The sequence below is a fragment of the Dromaius novaehollandiae genome, chromosome 2, assembly GCF_036370855.1.
Source record: "Dromaius novaehollandiae isolate bDroNov1 chromosome 2, bDroNov1.hap1, whole genome shotgun sequence".
Classification (NCBI taxonomy): Eukaryota; Metazoa; Chordata; class Aves; order Casuariiformes; family Dromaiidae; genus Dromaius; species Dromaius novaehollandiae.
Window position 1 is genome coordinate 27,372,229 of NC_088099.1, and position 18,791 is coordinate 27,391,019.

Consider the following 18,791-nt stretch of genomic DNA (forward strand, 5'->3'; position numbering starts at 1 on the left):
AACAGACGGGTTTCTGGTTTGCAAAACTGAAAGCAGGTGGTTCACTTCTTGGTATCTTCTTGCACTACAGCATTAATGGAAATCTACTTTTTTTTTTTTTTTTGCCTTTATTCAAATTAATTACATTTTGGGCAGCTCCTGATGTTATAAAAGTCATTGACCCAAATTCATTGACCCAAAGACAGAGGCCAGCAGACATTGGGATCTGGCTGTGGATTCTGCATAGAGGAAGACACTCATTTCTGGCCTACTCAGAAGCTATACTAGGCCAGACGTTTATATATGTATGTGCCTTTCCATTTCTTTTCCTTGTTTTCAGCTTTACAATTCTAGATAGCTCTAGTGGGTCAAATTCTGAATGTCCTTTTCTTCGTCACCTAAGTCCCTGAGCACTGTCTAGTGGGATCCATGGCACCTGACACACAGGACATGAAAGAGGCCAAATGTTAGGTGATGCCAAAGCATGCAGTTCTGAGCAGGACAATTTGTATGAACTATGAACAATCTGGTCTTCTATCACCTTTGAAAATGAAAGGTGGAGCCAGATTTTTAAATATATTTACCTAAATAAAGACATAGATACATGACTACGGAGGTTTTGAAAAAGTGTCTTGAAAAATTGCTGTTAGATCAATCAGAGTTAAACTGCTAGGCACTTTTTAAAATCTCACTAATCATTTATCTGAAAAATCAGGGATCAGATACCTTCACAAATGCAGTCTTTGTTTTCTAAGCTGCTCTGTTTTTATCTTCAATGTGCTAGACACTCTCTATATAGATACAGGATATGAAGTTCCTTTCCTCACAGCCGTTTTTTTTTTTTTTTTTTTTTAACCCCTTTGTTACTGAAACTGAGGAAAGGACAATGACCAAAGTACAGGCTGCAAAATCTGTGTTAGTAGTAAAGGAGACATTGTGCAAACCAAATACATCCAATATTGTGTCTTTGACACAAGGCAGAGTTTCCACGGCAGTTGATTAGGAAAATAACAATTTTTTTCTGAAAATTGAGTGACTGTTAAATGGAAACTAAATAGACAAAACATACAGAAAAATTAAGTCCTAGTCATGTTTCAAGGTGCGAGTATCCAAACATCTGAAATAGAATAGGAGTAAGTTGTACAACAGTGAATGCACTTTAGCAATAATGCATACCATTGCTTGATTTGTCTTTAATTATGCATTGCAATTTCTCTTCTCATCTGTTCAATCTGAATGCAATAAAATAGTGAAATCACTCAGTGGAGCAAAACTCTTCAAGTTGTGCCTTGGTGCACCTTACAGAGCATTGACTCCAGTGAGCTGATATTTATTGCATTAGCTGGAAAACAAAACAGACATTGTTTTATGTTTTTGTATGTTTGATGGAGAAAAATATTATCATTAGGCTTTTGCTGAGTATAGTGATACACTTCAAAGGTCTATTAATACTATGTGCTTTCACCTGAGAGGCCAGACAGCTGTTTGGATTTCTTCTCTCTTTATGTTTGTACATTAGCTGGTGTATGATAGTGCTGTAATATGACCATGTGGCCAAAAAGTTTTTCATGCAATGCTCAGAGGGTGTAAACCAATATTATTCTGTATGGTAAAATATGCAGCTTTGACCATTGGGATACAGTGTAACGCACAGAAGGCACGGTGGGGTGGATTTGCTGGAAGGAACAGGGAAGTAGGCGAGGCTCACACCCAGGCTGATGGGCAGGCGGCATGGCACGATGGGAGCCCCCGGCTCCCTTCAGACCTCCCCAGACCAGCCCTGAGCAACGCACGTGCTGTGACCCTCTCTGTGCGTTGCATCCTTTGCTCCGTTACTCTGGCCCGTGCAACCGGAGCGGCCGTGGGGCAGGGCTGCCCCAGCACGCAGCTGGCTGCCCGCAGCGTGGCATGGTGCCTCCATCCATCTGGGCACACAGCAGGGGAGGGATTTCCCCAGGTAATGGCAAGGTGGAGTACCCCAGCCTCCCCGAAAGATGGACTCAGTTGGACCCTGGATCTTTCTGTGGTGTCCTCAAACACTTATTTGCACTTCCTCAGCTCAGCTAGCCTTACTTCTAGCATTATTTTACTCTTCACTTCAGAGGGTAGCTCATACTTGTTGAATCATCAAAAAAGTTTGGCTGAAAAGGACCTCTGGAGGTCATCTGGTCCAACCCTCACTTCTAAACAACAGCTTCTAAGAAAACTGTCAGGTCTTGGGTTTTCTGGAGGCTGCATGAACATTATGTGGGCAGAGAGTGTCAGAAAGGGTAAAGCAGGAAAAATGTGTAAAGAGCCAGATAGGGCTCTCTCCTCCTTCCAACTTCGGATTTCCTAACTATGCACCACAATGAGCATCACTGAACAACTTTAAAAAATGTCTTTTGTGAACAGGAGGGAATCCGCAAGAGTTGTGATTGCTTTATTTTCCACTGATTTATCTTTCTCAAGAGTTTAAAATATGCCCTGCCTCTTTTCTCTCCATGAAGTCATCTGAATGACTTCTCAGTGGTTTCTTGACAGGGCCAAGGATTTTAGCAATAAATAGTTTGATGGTGTTTTATTGCTCTGAGGTCCAGAGCCCCACCCTCTGGAGCTGAAACACAGCAAATTTGTGCAACACCTTTTGGTCTAAAATAAGAAAGATTTCAAGACTTTTCAGTGATAATTTGAGAAAAAAATAAAACAAAAAGAGCTTTTTAAAGAAGAAAGACTCAAAGCTAAATGCAATTAAGTGCTCACTATCACATTCAAAAGCATAATTCTATTTGCTAGGCATAGAAATATTAACAAGTCTGTTCAAAAACTTGGCAACAAAGAGTTTGATGTTTCTCTAACAGCTCCACTTCAACAGATTTGCAAAGAGCCTCTTTATTGTATATCTGGAGATCAAGAGCACCTTTCCATCAGCATAACTGTGGAGTATAGTCTGTAATTTTTTCAGTCTCAGTTTTAAAAGGAAAATACAAAAATTGAAAAAAATGATTTACATTTTACTTCAATCGTCTTTACTTTTTTTCAGGTGCTTGTGGCTTTAGATATTCCATGAAAATAAGAATTTATTGAAATTTACAATGTACTTTTTTATCACAGCTCAGATTAACTCAGACTAAAAAGATATAAAATTGATATTATAAGATCAGTTAAGGAGCCCAGTTTAATTGCCGGCACAAAAGTGACACGTAGATTAGGTATCTGCTAACCTTTGATATATCAGAAGGAATATTCAAGCTACTTGATGAATTTTAACAAAACTGAGTAGATTTAAAAATTCCTCCTTCATTATAAACCAATCTCTGTGTATCTCAATATTACCTTATATTCTATCACTGGAGAGTCTTGAAAATGATGTTAAAGCTACGGATTTTTTAAAGCTGGAGAGAATGATCCCTGATAAAACCTAAACAAGGAAATACCTTTACTGTTAAGACAGAGATTTTCTAGTGTTTTCATATGATAGGCTTAATAGCAGTTTTGGTCCTATTCCTATTTGGACATATACTGGAGTAAAGAATCGAGTTAATGTTTCCTTTCCCAGCTGAAAGGAACATATTGCTCCACTAGAGAACACAAACACTCGCATTGTACATCCAGAAATTGTGTGGGTGCTGAAATAAAGCTAGGAATTTTTTTTTGCAAATTCACAAAGAAGAGCTCAGACAAAGCAGCTGTACATGCTGCTGCATGAAGAACCCTGAACTGTGCAAGACAGCTTTTCTGCATGTAAAGAAGGTTATGGCAGCCTATGAACTTGCTCCAGGTGTTGCTGAAATTGTTGGTGGAGTCCCATGGGCTGGCACAGTGGGAACTGTACAGACTCCCTGTAATGAAGCGCATCAGCCTGTATCCCTATAAGAGTAGTAAATACCATTTGTCATCACTGTTTTTATCATCAGATTTCCCTTCCACTTTTAGACAGAAAAGGGGAAAAAAAGTCTTGCAACTCTTGCTACTTTCTACTGAAGGCATTTTTACAAAGAATTCATTTTAAACATCAGGCAAACTCCAGATTTCTCCTTATTGACAACTACTGTTACGATGGCAAGCATGATCCTGGTTTGATAATGGGCTTTTTAATCTCTTTTATCTCTTGACTTCTTAAATAACTTTTATTAGTATAATATATCCTCCTTAACTTACTTCCCACACACAGAGGAAAATACTCCAGAGAGAATAGTGTTCATATGCATTTATTAATTACTGGAAGTTTTATTATTGCATTTCATACACTAGGCCTTAAAAACATTAATCATGCATTATCCCATTAGAAAAGATTCTGCACACTTGCTAAGTGCGTAGTACCTTACCTCCAAGAAAGCTCACTGAGCAAAAAGTTACAATTCAGCTGGAGGATGTATGAAAGAATTTAACCTGTAGTTAGTATGTTAAGGCCTTTACTAGGGATCTAGCATGAGAAACTATTAGGCCTAATATCACTGTATGTTCATCAGCTTGAAACTGGGCCCCACCAGGTTAGAAAACGTGATCTACGTTGAGTTCCAGTTGTATTTAAAACTCTTCACACACAAGAGTTAAGGACCTAATACACTGTGCCTCAAGGAGTGTCCATTTTGTCAATATTCATCTGAAATTACTGTCACTGTTGCCAGTACAGAGGGAATCTTTATTAAAAGAGACTTGTTTTATTCATACGTAATAGATAGAATGTTTTACTTTACATAAATTAGTCTTTAACTTGTCCAAATGATCTCTCTCTCTTTTTTGACTAGTTCAGACATTGTTCAGACATTTGGAAATCGCAGCTCATGATCACATCACTTGCCTACTACCTCAGACAGCATGCTTTTATACTTCTTGTTTACATGGATTTTTTTTAATGTCATTGCTGTTCTTTAGGCTATATATACTATGATTAACACCCCTTCTCCTCAGCAATTAAGAAACTTCTCAGATGACAGAAATTACTTTACAGGACCACCATACACTGAAAAATTAGGCTTGCTTCAAAAGAAGCAAGAATCTCTGCGCTAACTGTCACCAGTGATAGTTATGCAAAATAATTTAAAGCATTCTAGAAAGATAACGAGGGAGATATTGCTTTCAGTAACACTAATGTAAATGCATAATAATTCTTCTGGCACATCTGCATTGTGGTTCTTCCAGATTTACATCACCATAGTTAGATTGAATTTATCTAGTAGAACAGATTACTTATCACTGTCTGGATCATGAAGAGCTGCCCTCAGCAATACAGCTGACTTTAAAGCTTAGAGACCAAATCTTCCACATGTGTTCCAAGATGAAAGTTCACTGATTTTTTTTTAATGTGGACCATTGTGTCTAATAAAAGATTGTTCAGTAAAATGTTCCACATTTTTCCCACCTCCACAGATGATGAGAATCAATAGAAATGGGGACATTTATAGCAGTTAGAAATCTGACTCAAGGAATACAATCTGAACTGATTGCCATTTTGCTCCTAAAGTACAGAATTATGAGAAAGTCATTTATTAGTGCCAGGCATTGTTAAAATGAGATGTGATGAAAGAAAATTCTGCTTGCCAGCGTTAAGCCTGTGGGTAAAAAAAGTTATGTGTTTCCACATGGATTTTCTTATTTTCTCTTTATGAAGCTTTAAATTCCACTGAAATATAAGGAAAGATGAAGCCACTCTCCTACTCCTGGAATATTTTACAAAGCAATATGAGATTCTTCTTGAATTCCCTGAGTGGTGCCACAGAGTCAGGATGAAGAACCAGTTTAAATTTTCATTTTTATAAAGTCTTTGATATATTCCTTCACAAGACACTGCTAAGAAAAGAAGTGAAATTATGGATTGGAATGGAAAGTTAGACAACAATGACCTTATTTGTAATGGATTTTAGTTAAATATGCTTATTTCAGCAACTGATGTTCAGCAGCAGGTGTGACTGTCCCATGCAAACCACTGGTCATGAGTTTCAGTGGAAGTTTACCTATGCAAGACAAGATGAACCCTACTGATTATAATCACTGCTTCCCTCCTCTGCAATAGAAATTTGCACTGTGACACACTATACCATTTGCTGGACACTGGCTACTATAATAAAGGTTAATTTGCAGGATGCTGTGGGCCACATTAACTTTCAGTGTAGCAAAATGCTAACAGTTGACCCAACCTTGGGCTATTGTTGTTTCATCAGCAAACTGAAAAAGGAAGTAAGTCATGAGTCATATAAAATGCTGTAGATGATAGAGAATTATTTAGATTAGTCAAAGCCACAGGAGTCTGGAGGGATATTAGAGTAACCTAAGAACATTAAGCAAAGCAGTGCAGTGGCAGCTGAAATTCAATGTAGATAAATAAGAGATTAAGGTATTTACCTGGAAAGAAGGACAAATTATACAAAGTGGAATAGCTTCACTAAGAGATTGAAAGAAACTCCTGTGGCCTTCTCCTGTTCCCACAGTCCTCCAGAACATGGTTGTCAGGGCACCCTGCAAGAATTATAGCTGTTTTAGACTAAATTCCTGTTTGATATCAGGTAGATAAGGGATTCAAATTCAGGCCTCTGATATTTCACTGAGTGCCCTAGGAACGAGCCCTTGGATTTTGAATGATGCTTTTATACAAGAAAAGAGAAAGCATGTGGGGCAGCCGCATTATGAGAGACATTAGAAAAGTGGCCACTGCTGCATTCTGGGGGAGTCCAGCCCATAAAAAATGCTCTCACTGAGCCCCTGAGGTGGAACAAGCAGAAGAATATCAAATTCTTGGATCTCTTCCAGGTTTAGATGCTAGCTGTTATCAGATTGCCCAGACTATGTCATGAGTGACCAGGCACCTAGGAAATTCTGAGACCTAAAAGTAGGGAGAGATGGAAATCTGGGGCTTCAGTTCCCATGTTCTCCCTGACTGCCCCTTTAAATCCCTGGTCCACTTCTGCATCTGGCCCCAAAATACTCTGTAAAAGTGTTTATGTCAAGCACCCAGAGAGATAAGAAGTAATAGTCCATTTCTCAAACATGTTACCGGATATCATACCACGCAGCGATGCTGTAAAAAGATGGCAACTCTGCCTACTTAAAAACAGCATTTAAATTGAACTGTGACTTCTGAAATGCGCCTGTGTGTCTGAACCCAGTCAGAAAGCTGCAACAAATACAGCAGGGTCTATTATTTAAATAAGCTTTTTTGAGATCAATAACCAGAGTCTAGCTGTAGAAAGACTATGGCAAGCACAGCTGACTGCTTTAATTGAAAGTCCAGGGTTGAGGGAAAAAAACAAGAAAGAAATATCTTGAGTAGTTTTCCCACCACTTTCCCTCTCTGAAATGGGGATAAGGCACATGCCTGAAAATTTTTAACTAAAAGCTAATGTAATTTCAAGCAAATCTCACTCATTTAGAAGCAAGAGGCCTTTTTGTTCATCTTCAATAAATAGAAATGATATTAAGACAACCTAACAGCAGAGGCTATATTTATGAAATAGAAACAAGACATACTAAACTTAAATTGTCAGCAGGATAGCTGCAGTTCTAAGCAGAAATGCTGCAGATGTAATTGGTTATGCTTAAGCCAGCTATCTTCACAAATGCTATTCAGATAGCGCAACATCAAACAGGAGACCCAGCAGCAGATAATCAACTTAACTAAGCATCCCTTGAGAACAACACCTTATGGAGCCAACTGAGCCATAACAACTGCTGGGAATGAATGAAATTGATGTAATTTACTGACTTTGTTCAAATAAAGACTTCAGTGGAGGGAAATGATTTAAGAGACAGCTAAACAGTGCTAGAGTCATAATTACTAAAGAATAAGTTTCATTAAACATATTGATCTATGCAACTAATTCAGGATAATTAATAAAATCATATGACAGAACAAGCTCTATTTTTTCCCAAAAACATTTTATTAACATTTATTATGAATTCATAGTAGAAAACATTGTAGGTAAAAATAATTGGGACTCAAACATGGCTCAAATAGAAAACATAAAAGAAGGTGCAATATTGTCACTGGAGGCACAATCTAACACAAGAAATAGAATAATGCCTCAAAAGAGGGGTTACATAAGATTTGCAGAAGCTTATGCTTTTTGGCTGTTCTTCTGTAACAGCCCCTCATAAACATGAATATCAAGATCCTCAGCAGATGTACATCACTGTTGTTCCATTGAAATCAACAGAAATTTGCTGAATTTTGCCGGGTGAGGATCTGGAGTATAGTTTTGTGGAGATTTCAGGTGTCATGAAAAACTAATGCCTACATTTACATTTTAATAGTTGAGTAGCTGATTGATTGTCTTCTTCAGAGTATTTGTCGAAGCATCCCTATTCCCAATTTCCTTTTCTAGAATGAGAAAGATTTAAGCTTATACTTCTTTCATGAAGGCTTCTGAAAGCCTTGACTATAAACATGACTATAAAGAATAGTCTACCTATATGATAGCGCCAAAGTACGTTTAATGGCAGAGCTACAAACCTCTGCGCACACCTTTGGAAGATTCCATTTCTTTAGCAAGCAGAAAATGCCAAAAAAATCCATGGCAGGGACCTTGCATTGTACTCTTCTTAGTTATACTAAGAGACTATAGATTTTACAAGTCTTAATTGATTCATAACAGCTGGAATATTCTCCCAAGGCAGTAGTAACATTCCCCCATAAAAAACATGGAAATCTAAATATTTGGTTTTTACCAAAGTATTACTGCAAATACAACAAAGCAGGAGAATGAAATTTAAGTTCATTCTTCTTCTATTAAATGCAGTTCTTCTTTCTAAAAAGTAAGTTGGAAAAAAAGCAGTTCTGAAAGACAGAACTACTTGTTGATGTATTTGTCGATAAAACCATGTGAAAGCTGTATTACAAAAGAGGAAAGTTAATTCAAAAGAAGGTGTTTTAAACATCCGTATGCACACCACATTTAAGACTTCAGGTTATATGTCTGAGGTTTTTTAATCAGTTTCCTTATCATTTTTCTGCGGGGCAGATTTGTTGGCTTGTTGATTCTTGGTTTCTGACTCCCTGCTGTGAAAATAAAGGAAGCAGTTAGGGAAACAGTATGACAAAACAGTTACCACTCTTTATTGTTTTATTTTTTTTCCTATTATGCTATTCAAGCAGTTGAGCAGATAATAACAACCATTTCAGAAGTAAAACATGTTATGGACTCCCCATTCTCACACACAAGGTTTCTAATATGTCCACCTTTGGCATTGAAATTTTACTTTGCTCTTCGTTTCCTGCACAAGAATCAAAGTCTTTCTAGCTGTCCTAGTGTGATAGCAGAATGGAAGTCAAGACACTTCCACATCTGCAAAAAAAAAAAAAAAGAGAGAGAGATCTATTACTATATTTCTTTGAACAACATGGGGGTAAAGTTTAAAATATACCCTTGGAAAATGAAGAGGAAAAATGATTAGGTTTCTGCACAGAACTGGGTTTCACACAGAAGCTGTAGCGTGGCCAGAAACAGCAGTAAGGGTTATTTCAGCATGAGCTTATGAAGGCCACATGAAACATGTGCAAGTGTAGTTCAGGATACAAGTACTTTGCAAGACTGAATCTTTGCCTTTATGCTACCGATTTGCCTACATACAGAGACCCTATGGTCAATTCCCAATCCTTTCATTTTCACCACAACTTTTGTGTGTTAAGCTTATTTATTTTCTTTTCTATTTTTTGTACTTAAATGATTCAGATACCTGTTCACTCCAAAAACTATAGTCAGTTCAAACATATTTACACAAGTAAGGTCAACTGAATTCAACCCTAGACTCGAAAAGGTAACAGGAAAGATATTAGGGATGAGAAATATGGGAGCAGAAGAGGAGAGGCTTAAGTTGCCTTAAAGATCTATTTAATGTTGCTGGACACTCCCAAGTTATAGAAATGAATATGTATAGCTCAACATTAATTGGCACTAATTAGGCCCTTAACTATGGGCTTTGGTTGACCAAGCCCTACTGAATTTTGAAATCCACAGATTGTTGAAAAAGCTTATAACTGATCCTATATGTTTTGCTATCTATTGCTCTATTTATGAGACAGATATTTCATTACTTCTTTTTTCCACAGAAGAAAGAACTGTCAGAGTGGATGTGGCTGTGGGCGTGCAGGGGCAGAGCATGAAGGCAAGACGCAAATTAGGTAACTCCCTTCCTTCTCTGCATGCTGAGCTGGAGCCGGGCCCCACCATCGTCCAGGAAGCCAGAGATGCAAATTAGGTAATCACAAGCATCTCAGGTAGAGCTTGTGTGCCATTAAAGATGGCATTATAATGCCATCCATTATAATACTAGAATGACAGAGACACACTCAGACTCATTGCCCACAAAAATATTGCTGCTATGAGTAACTGGCAGACAGTGTTTTTACTTCTGAGGACTGCTTGGGGTGAAATCCCAGCCATGCTGAAGTTCTCAGGCTACTGACTTTCAGCTCCAAAGTTGAAGAATCAGGCTGTTACTTTCACATTTCCTTGCTTAAATCTTTTTACTATGCATATTAAATACTACAGTCCAGGAGCATGTCCCGTCTTTACAATGGATTTTATTTTTTGCTTTTTCTTTCCAAAGGCACATGCTAGGTGCAGCCTCAATTTTTTTCCCGTTAGTATCAATTTTTTAAATATTGTGTTTTTTCTTACAAAGCAAGTCTGGTTCCTGAGTGCTCCTGGGATCAACATGTTTTTCTCTCTCATTGGAACAATGAGAAATGAGAACAAGCAGCAGGGAACCAAGAGAAGATGGTAACTACTTTAAAATGCCAAGGAAAAAGTAAATTGGTTTTCACAGCTCACTCTAGTCCTGCTTAAAAATATTTAAAAGAAAGAGAGACCTTGATTCTTGCAGATACTGAACAGTTTGAAGACTGATTCCTTGTGGCCTCTAGTAAGTGAATTAGAATTTTTTTGTGTGCCCTTCTCTATAATTTATTCTCAAATGATCTTACTGTCTCACACTGCATCGTTCTTGTCAGAAGGATTTAGTGCTGCTCTTCAGTTTTCCTTGCCCTTTAAAAATACTGAGTCGAAAACACAAAAAAAACGTACATTTGTAAAAAGCCTAGCTGAGTAAAAGAACACCGAACAGTAGTTACTGGTATTTGGGTTGGCTGATCAGCTTTTGACTGAAAAAACACAAAATCTTACCTTTTCTACAGACATTGTAGCAATCTGTTTCAGTAACAAAGTTATTGGCATTTCCACCACAGCCGGTATATTTGAAGTCCTTACATGTTTTGCTCTTGGGGTCATAGTAATAGCGAGTCACGGAAGAAGAACACAATCCTTCATCCTTTGGGCTATAGCATAAAAAGGGACCAGCTAAAAGAAAAAAAAATGAGAAAGAGAGAGAGAGAAAAAAAAAAATTAGGTAATCTCTATGTTTGGCTTCTTAAAATCCACCCTACAGCAAATTTTGCAGATAAACAGCTCTTGTTCCCACTGAAATGCCATGACTGTTATCAATGACTTCAGAGCCTTACTACACCTTATTCTCTTCAGTTATGAATTCGCAGACAGCAACAGACAGTCCCTAAAATAGTATTACTAGTGCACAAATGAAATTCAGCAGCTTTCCCCATCTGTGGTGCTATACACTTGACAGCTGAGCTATTCAAATAATCTTGACCAAAGTCCAATTCCATATATGTAGGAATATAATAATGATTCCAAAGGAACTACCTCTGTAGATGATAAAGGTAGTATTTTATTTATCCTTTACATGATTTTGACAGCAAGTCCTGTCTATAAATTAATCTCTTGCAGCAAAAAATGCAAAACTCACCATTTTCCTCACAAGAATCATGTTACCTTTTCTCTCAGCAAAATTTTACTTTTGTTGCTGGAAACCTTTTACCAATTTATTGCACATGCAAGAAGGAAACTAAAAATAATTTAGCTTTTGCCTAAGAAAATGTTGCCAATCTGTCATCAGCCAAAAACAACTTGTCTCATTAAGCACTGATAAAGCTTAGGCAGTGGTAGTTCTGCTACATTCTGGTGGCTCCCTCTTCTTCAAAGACAGTATCTTGCACTGGATATTAATCTCATGTTTATGACAATGTTTAGATACAATCCCCTGCTTACAATCCCTCTCTCTCTTCTTTAGGTAGTTCGTACAGACAGGCAGTGAAGAGTCACTTCAGATGAGGCAAAGAACTTTTATCAGGAGTTGAACTGACGAGTGTCAAAAACCCAAGCAACCTAACATCGCTCGCTCAGTCCTGAAATTTAGAAAGGCACCTTCCACTTTATATTGTTTAACTTCCCTGAACATGACAGCCACAATGTCTCATACATCTGCCTCAACACAATGTATGACCTTATTTCCCTTCAGATTATACATGTACAGTTCTTCAGAAGTCAAGAGACTGGTCGGGTGTAGCTGTGGGCATGTTTAAGGCCAGAACATAAATTAACACGGTATTTTTGCTCTTTCAGTAACAGACAGCTGAGACAAGCAACACATGAAAGTCTGCAGACAATATAAACATCTGTTTCATAGAAGTCTTCAGATATACCACTGTGAGGGTATTCAGAGGAAACTATCAAATAAAATATCATCTTCATATCACTTTCAAACCATCTATTTTATTAAAAACTTGGAACAATCATTACTTTTCTCTGGCAGACAGTGGTCCACACAAGACTGCACGTCTCTGAAGTTGTTGTCGTTTCCATAACAGCCACCATAGATGAACTCCTCACACCTCATCGAGCTCAAGTTAAAGGCATATCTTCTGAGATGACTTCTGCAAGGTCCCCCGTCAGCCTCCATCCGGCATAATTTAGGCACTTCTGCAACAAAAAGAGTTTCGACCTCAGTATAATCCACCCTTCACGCACCCCATACTAAACAACATGGTAGTTTACATCAAGTGCTAATACTCTGGCCATACATGAGGCTCAACTTGTCCAACTGCCTCCGTCCTTTAACAAAGCGGGATAAGGTATACAGGGAGAATCCAACGTGTTATTAATTAGCAGCTAGTTATAATATTAAATTTAAACTTAAAAACTAACAAATAAATCCCCCGTGCCTCCTCTAATACGACTCTCTGTGTAAGCTGGAAAGCAGCGGGGCAGTTACAGCAAGCAGGGTGTAGAAGAGCCCCCCGAGCAGCACAGCCTCCCCAGGCTCTCGCAAGCCCCACGGCTGCCCCTCCTGCCCCCTGCCCGCCCCGCGGGGAGGCCAGCGCACCCCACTGCGGGCCGCGGCGCACGTCGGGGGCGGGGGGCGGCGGGAGCCCGCGGGTGCCCCGTCGGCGCTGGACCCCGGGAGCCCGCGGGTGCCCCGTCGGCGCGGCGGGGCCGGGCCCCGGACTCACTCTTGATGGTCCAGCACCTCTTCTCGCAGTCGTCGAGGGTGAGGAAGTTGTTGGCGTTGCCCAGGCAGCCCCCGTAGGTGAACTCCTGGCAGCTCTGCGTGTACCTGTCGTAGTACCAGCGCGGCACCATGGCGCGGCAGGGGCCGTCGTCGGGGGGCAGCAGGCAGGCGCGCTGCTTCTCTGCGGGAGACACAAGCGCCCGGGGCTGAGGCCACCGCCGCGGCGGCCCCGGCCCCGCGCAGCCGCCGGCGGGGGCCCGCGGAGCGCCCGCTCCTACCTGTGAGGGTGCGCGGGGCCAGGGCCGCGCAGGCCAGCGGCAGCAGCAGCGCGGGCAGTGGGAGGCGGCCGGCGGCCATGTCGCGGCGGCGGCGGGCGGGGAGGGCGGTCTGGCAGGCGGCGGGGTCCCGGGAGCGGGCGGTGCTGCCCGGCCCGACGGGAGCGCTTTATATGCGCCGAGACGGCTTGCCGGGCCGCCTCCCTCCTTGCGCATGTGGTGGGAGGAGAAGGTCTGAATCAGCGGGGCCGCAGTCCCCGCTGACCCGGCCGTCACCCGGGCGCGGCAGGCTGCGCGCCCGCGGGAGCCCCCCCCGCCGGCCCCGGGTCCGCGGGGCGGCCCCGACGGCCGGTCCCCGTCGGGCTGTGCCGCTGCGTCCCGGCCGGAGGGGGCTGGCGGGGCTCCACGGCCACCCCCCGCCCCCCCCGGCACATTACGGGATGGTGCTCGAAGACCATTTCCTGTTAATCACGGCGAAATCCGGGACGGGACGGCCAGCGAAAGTGCTCTCCGCGCTGCGCCGTGGCCCCGCCGCGGCTGCTGCCCGCCTGGGGCCTCCGGAGACAGGGACGGCAGGACCCCGCGCGCCAGGCCCGGCACCCCTTGGCAGGTCCTAATCAAGCCGGGTCAGGCCCAGGCCGCCTCGCAGGTACCACTAGAGATGACACTAATTAACCTGGGTTATTAGTTTAATAACATTCCGTATAACACTAATGAGCCTGAGAAAGCCAGGGCACTGTCAGTGGGCTCGGGTTCCTGGAAAACCCGAGGGGCTGAGCAGACGGAACCTCTGACTAGCTCAAAGAGAGCTGGATTTCAGGAAATATTATGGCTTGGTTTAGTCTGTAGGCTTTCAGCACCGCCAGGCAACCCACTGTGATTTGGGGTAGGAGGACTGAGCACTGAGCAGCATGCTTTCCCTGTCTAATCTATTAGAGCTATTACATCAATTAATGTTTACTCCAGGTTAAATACAGTAACAGAGATAAGAGTAACTGCAAATTGGGCACCCATCTCTCTATAGATAACAATAAACTAATCTGATCCCCTATTGTTTTCCTCCACTCCCTTTGCAGTGATGATGTTGGACTTCAATCCTTCAGGCAGCCACTGCCACTGAGGTGATTGCAGTACAGCTCCATGGAAATCTGTGGCCTGCAGAGAAGAAGCCACAGTCTGTACTGGCTGTAAGAAGGAGGAACTTCCTAGCACCTGAATTTCTTTCAGGAATTGACTTTCTCTGCACTTTTCTATAGTATTCTATATTTTTCTTATTTTTCTTATATATTGTGGGAGATTCTGATCAGATTTTATTTTCCATAAAGGCAAGAAAGGGGAGCAAACCTATAAAACTCTGCAAACTGGATAGCTTCTAGGGGGATGTGAATAGCACCTTCCCCCCTCCCTTTCCAGAAAGTTCCTTTTTCAAAATCTCAGATTGACAAGGGATATGTGAGTGTCTTAGTAACAGAAACCAAACCCTGATACGATTTGAGGTATCACCACAGGACACATCTGCCATGATTTATAATCTTATTGCTACAACCATTAATAACAGATGTCCTCAATTTTTTGGTGGTTTTGTTAGGCTTATTAAGCACAGTGGCTGTAATACAGCTCAGGTCCCTCCAGCAGAAAAAAAAACCACATTTTCAATTTGCAGAAAAATCAAAATGCCATCTCTCTAATAGTAAGAAAGTCTCAGGTGATTTTAATATGACTACACCGATGTCCTTTACTGTTCATCGGATTTGTTAGAATTGCAAAAAAAGGCATTCAAATATCTTTTTAAGTAAAAGCAGCAAAATTAATGCAGTCACGCAAATGCCAACTTCCATTTCCTCTGTACACACACATACAAATCAAAGTTTGAACTAAACCTAGCTGTCCATCAGTATTGCGGCACAATGCAAAATATTTACTTAGCTGCTGCTTTGCTATAACAGCAATGAACTTCGCTTAGAATATGTAAGCATTGTAAAAATACCTGAAATACTGTGATAGTTAATGTCACAAGTGGTCGTTTGGCTTGAAATATTACAGGCTGTTGGGAAAAAGTCCTTTATTCACTGCAGTCAGCAGAGCTAGTCATGTCAGTAAAGATCTGACTGCCGCGTAGGTTATCCATACCAAGCTGCTGTTGTCCTTCCCACCCTCCCAGCGCTCCGTGTATCGCCCCTGGGTCACTGCCCCCATCTCACCCCACCCGTGCCCTCTGCACCTCCACACTGCAGTATTTCCACTCCCAGCAGCAGCCCCCGCTGCCCCTTGCGCCCTGCCGTCCCTTCTGTCCCCAGCGCTCACAGCACCCACAGGCACATGGGCAAAGGCCGCGTGTGTCATGCCGGCTGCCAGCTGGTTCCAGCTGTTTAGAGTGGCCCAAGGACCAACAGCTGGTGGGGTCTGGGGGTGCAGCTGTCAGTGTAGGTTGGGGCGGTGTAGAAATTGGATACCAGCAGCTAGGAGGTGCGGGGGGGATAAAAGCTGGAGGGGTGGGAACAGGGACTGGTTTTAGTGAAGTGGCTAAAACAAAACAAAGACAAACCCCAAGAGCACTGTAGGAGCAGCACAGGAGGAGAAAGGGCTAAATCTTAGTACACTGCTGGCAGCTGCTTACATCTCATGGGTGAGGAGAGGAGGAGGAGAAAGGAGGGCCTATATGGATATAGCCAGAGGCTGGAGGAGGGAGAAGCGACTGCCTGCCTTTGAAGTGCCAGAAGGACAAAAGGATGCACTCACACAGGCCCATGTTAGGGTTGCTTCCAGGCCAGCTTTGCTCAGTGTAAAGGGATGTGGCTGCATGGCTGCTGCCTCCTGGTTTTGTATGAAAGTGGCTGTCAGGCTCAGGGACGCCAAATGCTGCACAAACACGCATGGAGAGAGGCCCACGCATGGGCCCTGTTCCAGAGCTTGTAGCCCCTTATTTGAGATCTTAGACTACAAAAGTGTATGCAGTAAGCAACGGAAATCACAGGCGGATTTCTTAGTTCTTTCTTCTGTTCTCTGAACCCATCACTTCTCTTACAGAGTGCCTTGTTCTCAGCACCCATCACAACTCCATGAGGCCCGAGAGGCTCTGCGCAGGCTGAGCATGGTGGCCCGCTCATGCCAAGCTGCAACTCTGATTTATCGTTATACCCACCAAAGAAAGTTGGCTGTATCTGCCGTTAACAGGCCTGGCTGCCTGCCTGGATACTTGACCTGAAAGCGGTTCCTTCCCCTCTCTGCCTTTTAGTCCAGTCCCTTCACAGTTTCAGTGCACAAGTATCGGGAACATGTGTGAGCAAAACACCTGCTGCTGCATTAGCCCAGCACGCCGTGCGAGACGGTCCTGGTCCATGGGCACGGATCCCAGGAGCTCTGGCTGTCCATGTGAAGAAGAACGACTGCGAGGGAAACGGGGGGCAGAAGGCGCCGACAGGGGAGGAAAGACTTAAGCGCTGGGCGAAAGCACTTGGCTGAGCTCGCCGCGTCGTCCCCGCAGCAGCCGGGGGCGAAGGGGGAGCACGGGGCAGAGGCGGCTCGGCGCGCCGGAGCCCCAGCTCGGCACCTTGCTCTGCAGGCTGCGGCCGGGCGATGCGGGCGCCGGGCCGGGGCCGCCCAGGCCCTGCCCGTGCTCGCAGGGCCCCTGCGAGCGTCCCGGCGCCCCGGGAGCGGGGCCGGGGGTCGGGCGGCGGCGCTTAATCCGGTTAGGGGGGATTACCGCGGCGGTTTAAAGGCCGGAGCGGCGCGGAGAAGGGGGGCCGGGGAGGAAGCCGCCGCCGCGGAGGAGCGGGGCAGCCCGGACGGCACCGTGTGAGTGAGGCCGGGGGCGGGGGCGGGGGCGGCCGTCCCGCTGTCCCGCCGTGCTGCCGTCCCGCCGTCCGCCCGGGGCTCCGCGCCCCGGCGCCCTGCCTGCCCAGGGGTAACCTTTTGTCCTCCCTCCTTCCCTCTCTCCCTCCCTCCCGCCGCGCTTCGGCAGCGTAGACGATGCCAGCGATCAACATAGAGGATCTGAGCGAGAAGGACAAACTGAAAATGGAAGTGGAGCAGCTCCGGAAAGAAGTGAAGCTGGAAAGGCAGCCGGTGAGTGACGGCGCCGCACGGGCCCGCGGCCGCCCGCCCGGCGGGCTCGCTCGGGGCCGCGGCCGGAGCGGGGAGAAGCCGGTTCCCCCGCCGGGGGTGCGGGGGCCGCGGAGGGGCGGCGGGGGCACGTCGAGGCGGGCCGGCGCAGCGCGGAGCCCGGCCGGGCCAGCGGGGACCCCGGTCCCGGCGGCGGCGGCGGCGTGGGAGAGGGCCGGGAGCGGGTTTGGGGGGGCGGCTGTGTGCGCGCTCCGTGCGCGGAGGGACCCCGCTATTTTCAGACGAGCGCGGGGCCGAGACGCAGCTGCGCCGACGGTACCTGCCACCCGCTCTGTGGCGCCGGCGAAACGACCGCGCTGCAAGGCGGGGAGTGCGGGCCCCGGGGGGCGGCGGCGAGGGGCAGCGCGGCGCTGCCCGGCGGGCCGGGGCTTCTGCCGGTGCCGCGGCGGCTGCGTGAGCCGGGCCGCGCTGCCCCCCGGGCCGGGCACCCCCGCCGCCCGGCCGTGGTCGCCCCGGGATCTGGAGCGAAAAGGCGCCCTTCGGCCCCCGGAGCAGCGGCTGGACGTGCTGCCTCCCGGGACGCGCGCCAGAGAGGGACACCGGAGCGGCAGCGCGGCCTGGAGGGGGGCTAGCTGCCCTGGGCCAGGCCCCGGGATAAAACTCTTCTTAACCTGCATGCTAGCAGAAACGGAGACTACATCTAAATGACTACGTCTATATAAACGCACTATAAATGCGTTTTTGTAATGGTATCAGTGGAGCTACTCACGTGAATTACATTGTTCAAATTCAAAGTTTGCAGATCTGGGAATTTAAACCAGAAAATAATACCACAGTTATGTTTTACTTAAAGATCAGTGACATATTATGGTATGGGCCAAAGCTCCAGCAGTAGTGATGGCCAGACGCTGTCTAAGCACTATAGGCATCTAGATCATCCCTCAGAGTCCCCAAGCACCCGAAATACACTCTGCAGGATATATAGATTTCAATTTTACTTAAGAAAAAAAAAAGAAAAAAAATCAAACTCTTGCCCAAATATGCTGAACAAACCAAAAGGCTGGCCATTTTAGGGAAATGGATATTTTGGAACCATTTGTAGTAAAGCACAGACAACATTCTCAATTTTACCATTGCACTATATAAAAGTTCCACTGTATGAGAATGAAATTTGAGTTTTAGATGTCACAGTTCCCC

General features: G+C 44.5%; 1 protein-coding gene across 3 annotated transcripts; it reads right to left on the bottom strand.

Moving 5' to 3' along the window:
* Nucleotides 1–6,303: 6,303 nt before the first annotated feature.
* On the bottom strand, nucleotides 6,304–13,668 carry TFPI2 (tissue factor pathway inhibitor 2). Of its 3 annotated transcripts, none has more exons than XM_064506077.1 (5): nucleotides 13,536–13,668; nucleotides 13,259–13,438; nucleotides 12,549–12,728; nucleotides 11,079–11,252; nucleotides 6,304–6,417 (listed from the first exon to the last, which is right to left on the bottom strand). In XM_064506077.1, the coding sequence occupies exons 1-5, from the start codon at nucleotides 13,612–13,614 to the stop codon at nucleotides 6,344–6,346; spliced, it is 687 nt and encodes a 228-aa protein (XP_064362147.1). In that variant the 5' UTR covers nucleotides 13,615–13,668; the 3' UTR covers nucleotides 6,304–6,343. The 3 variants fall into 3 exon arrangements, with proteins under 3 accessions (XP_064362147.1, XP_064362146.1, XP_064362148.1); XM_064506076.1 differs by lacking the exon at nucleotides 6,304–6,417 and adding an exon at nucleotides 7,815–8,953; XM_064506078.1 differs by lacking the exon at nucleotides 6,304–6,417 and adding an exon at nucleotides 9,084–9,239.
* Nucleotides 13,669–18,791: the final 5,123 nt, after the last annotated feature.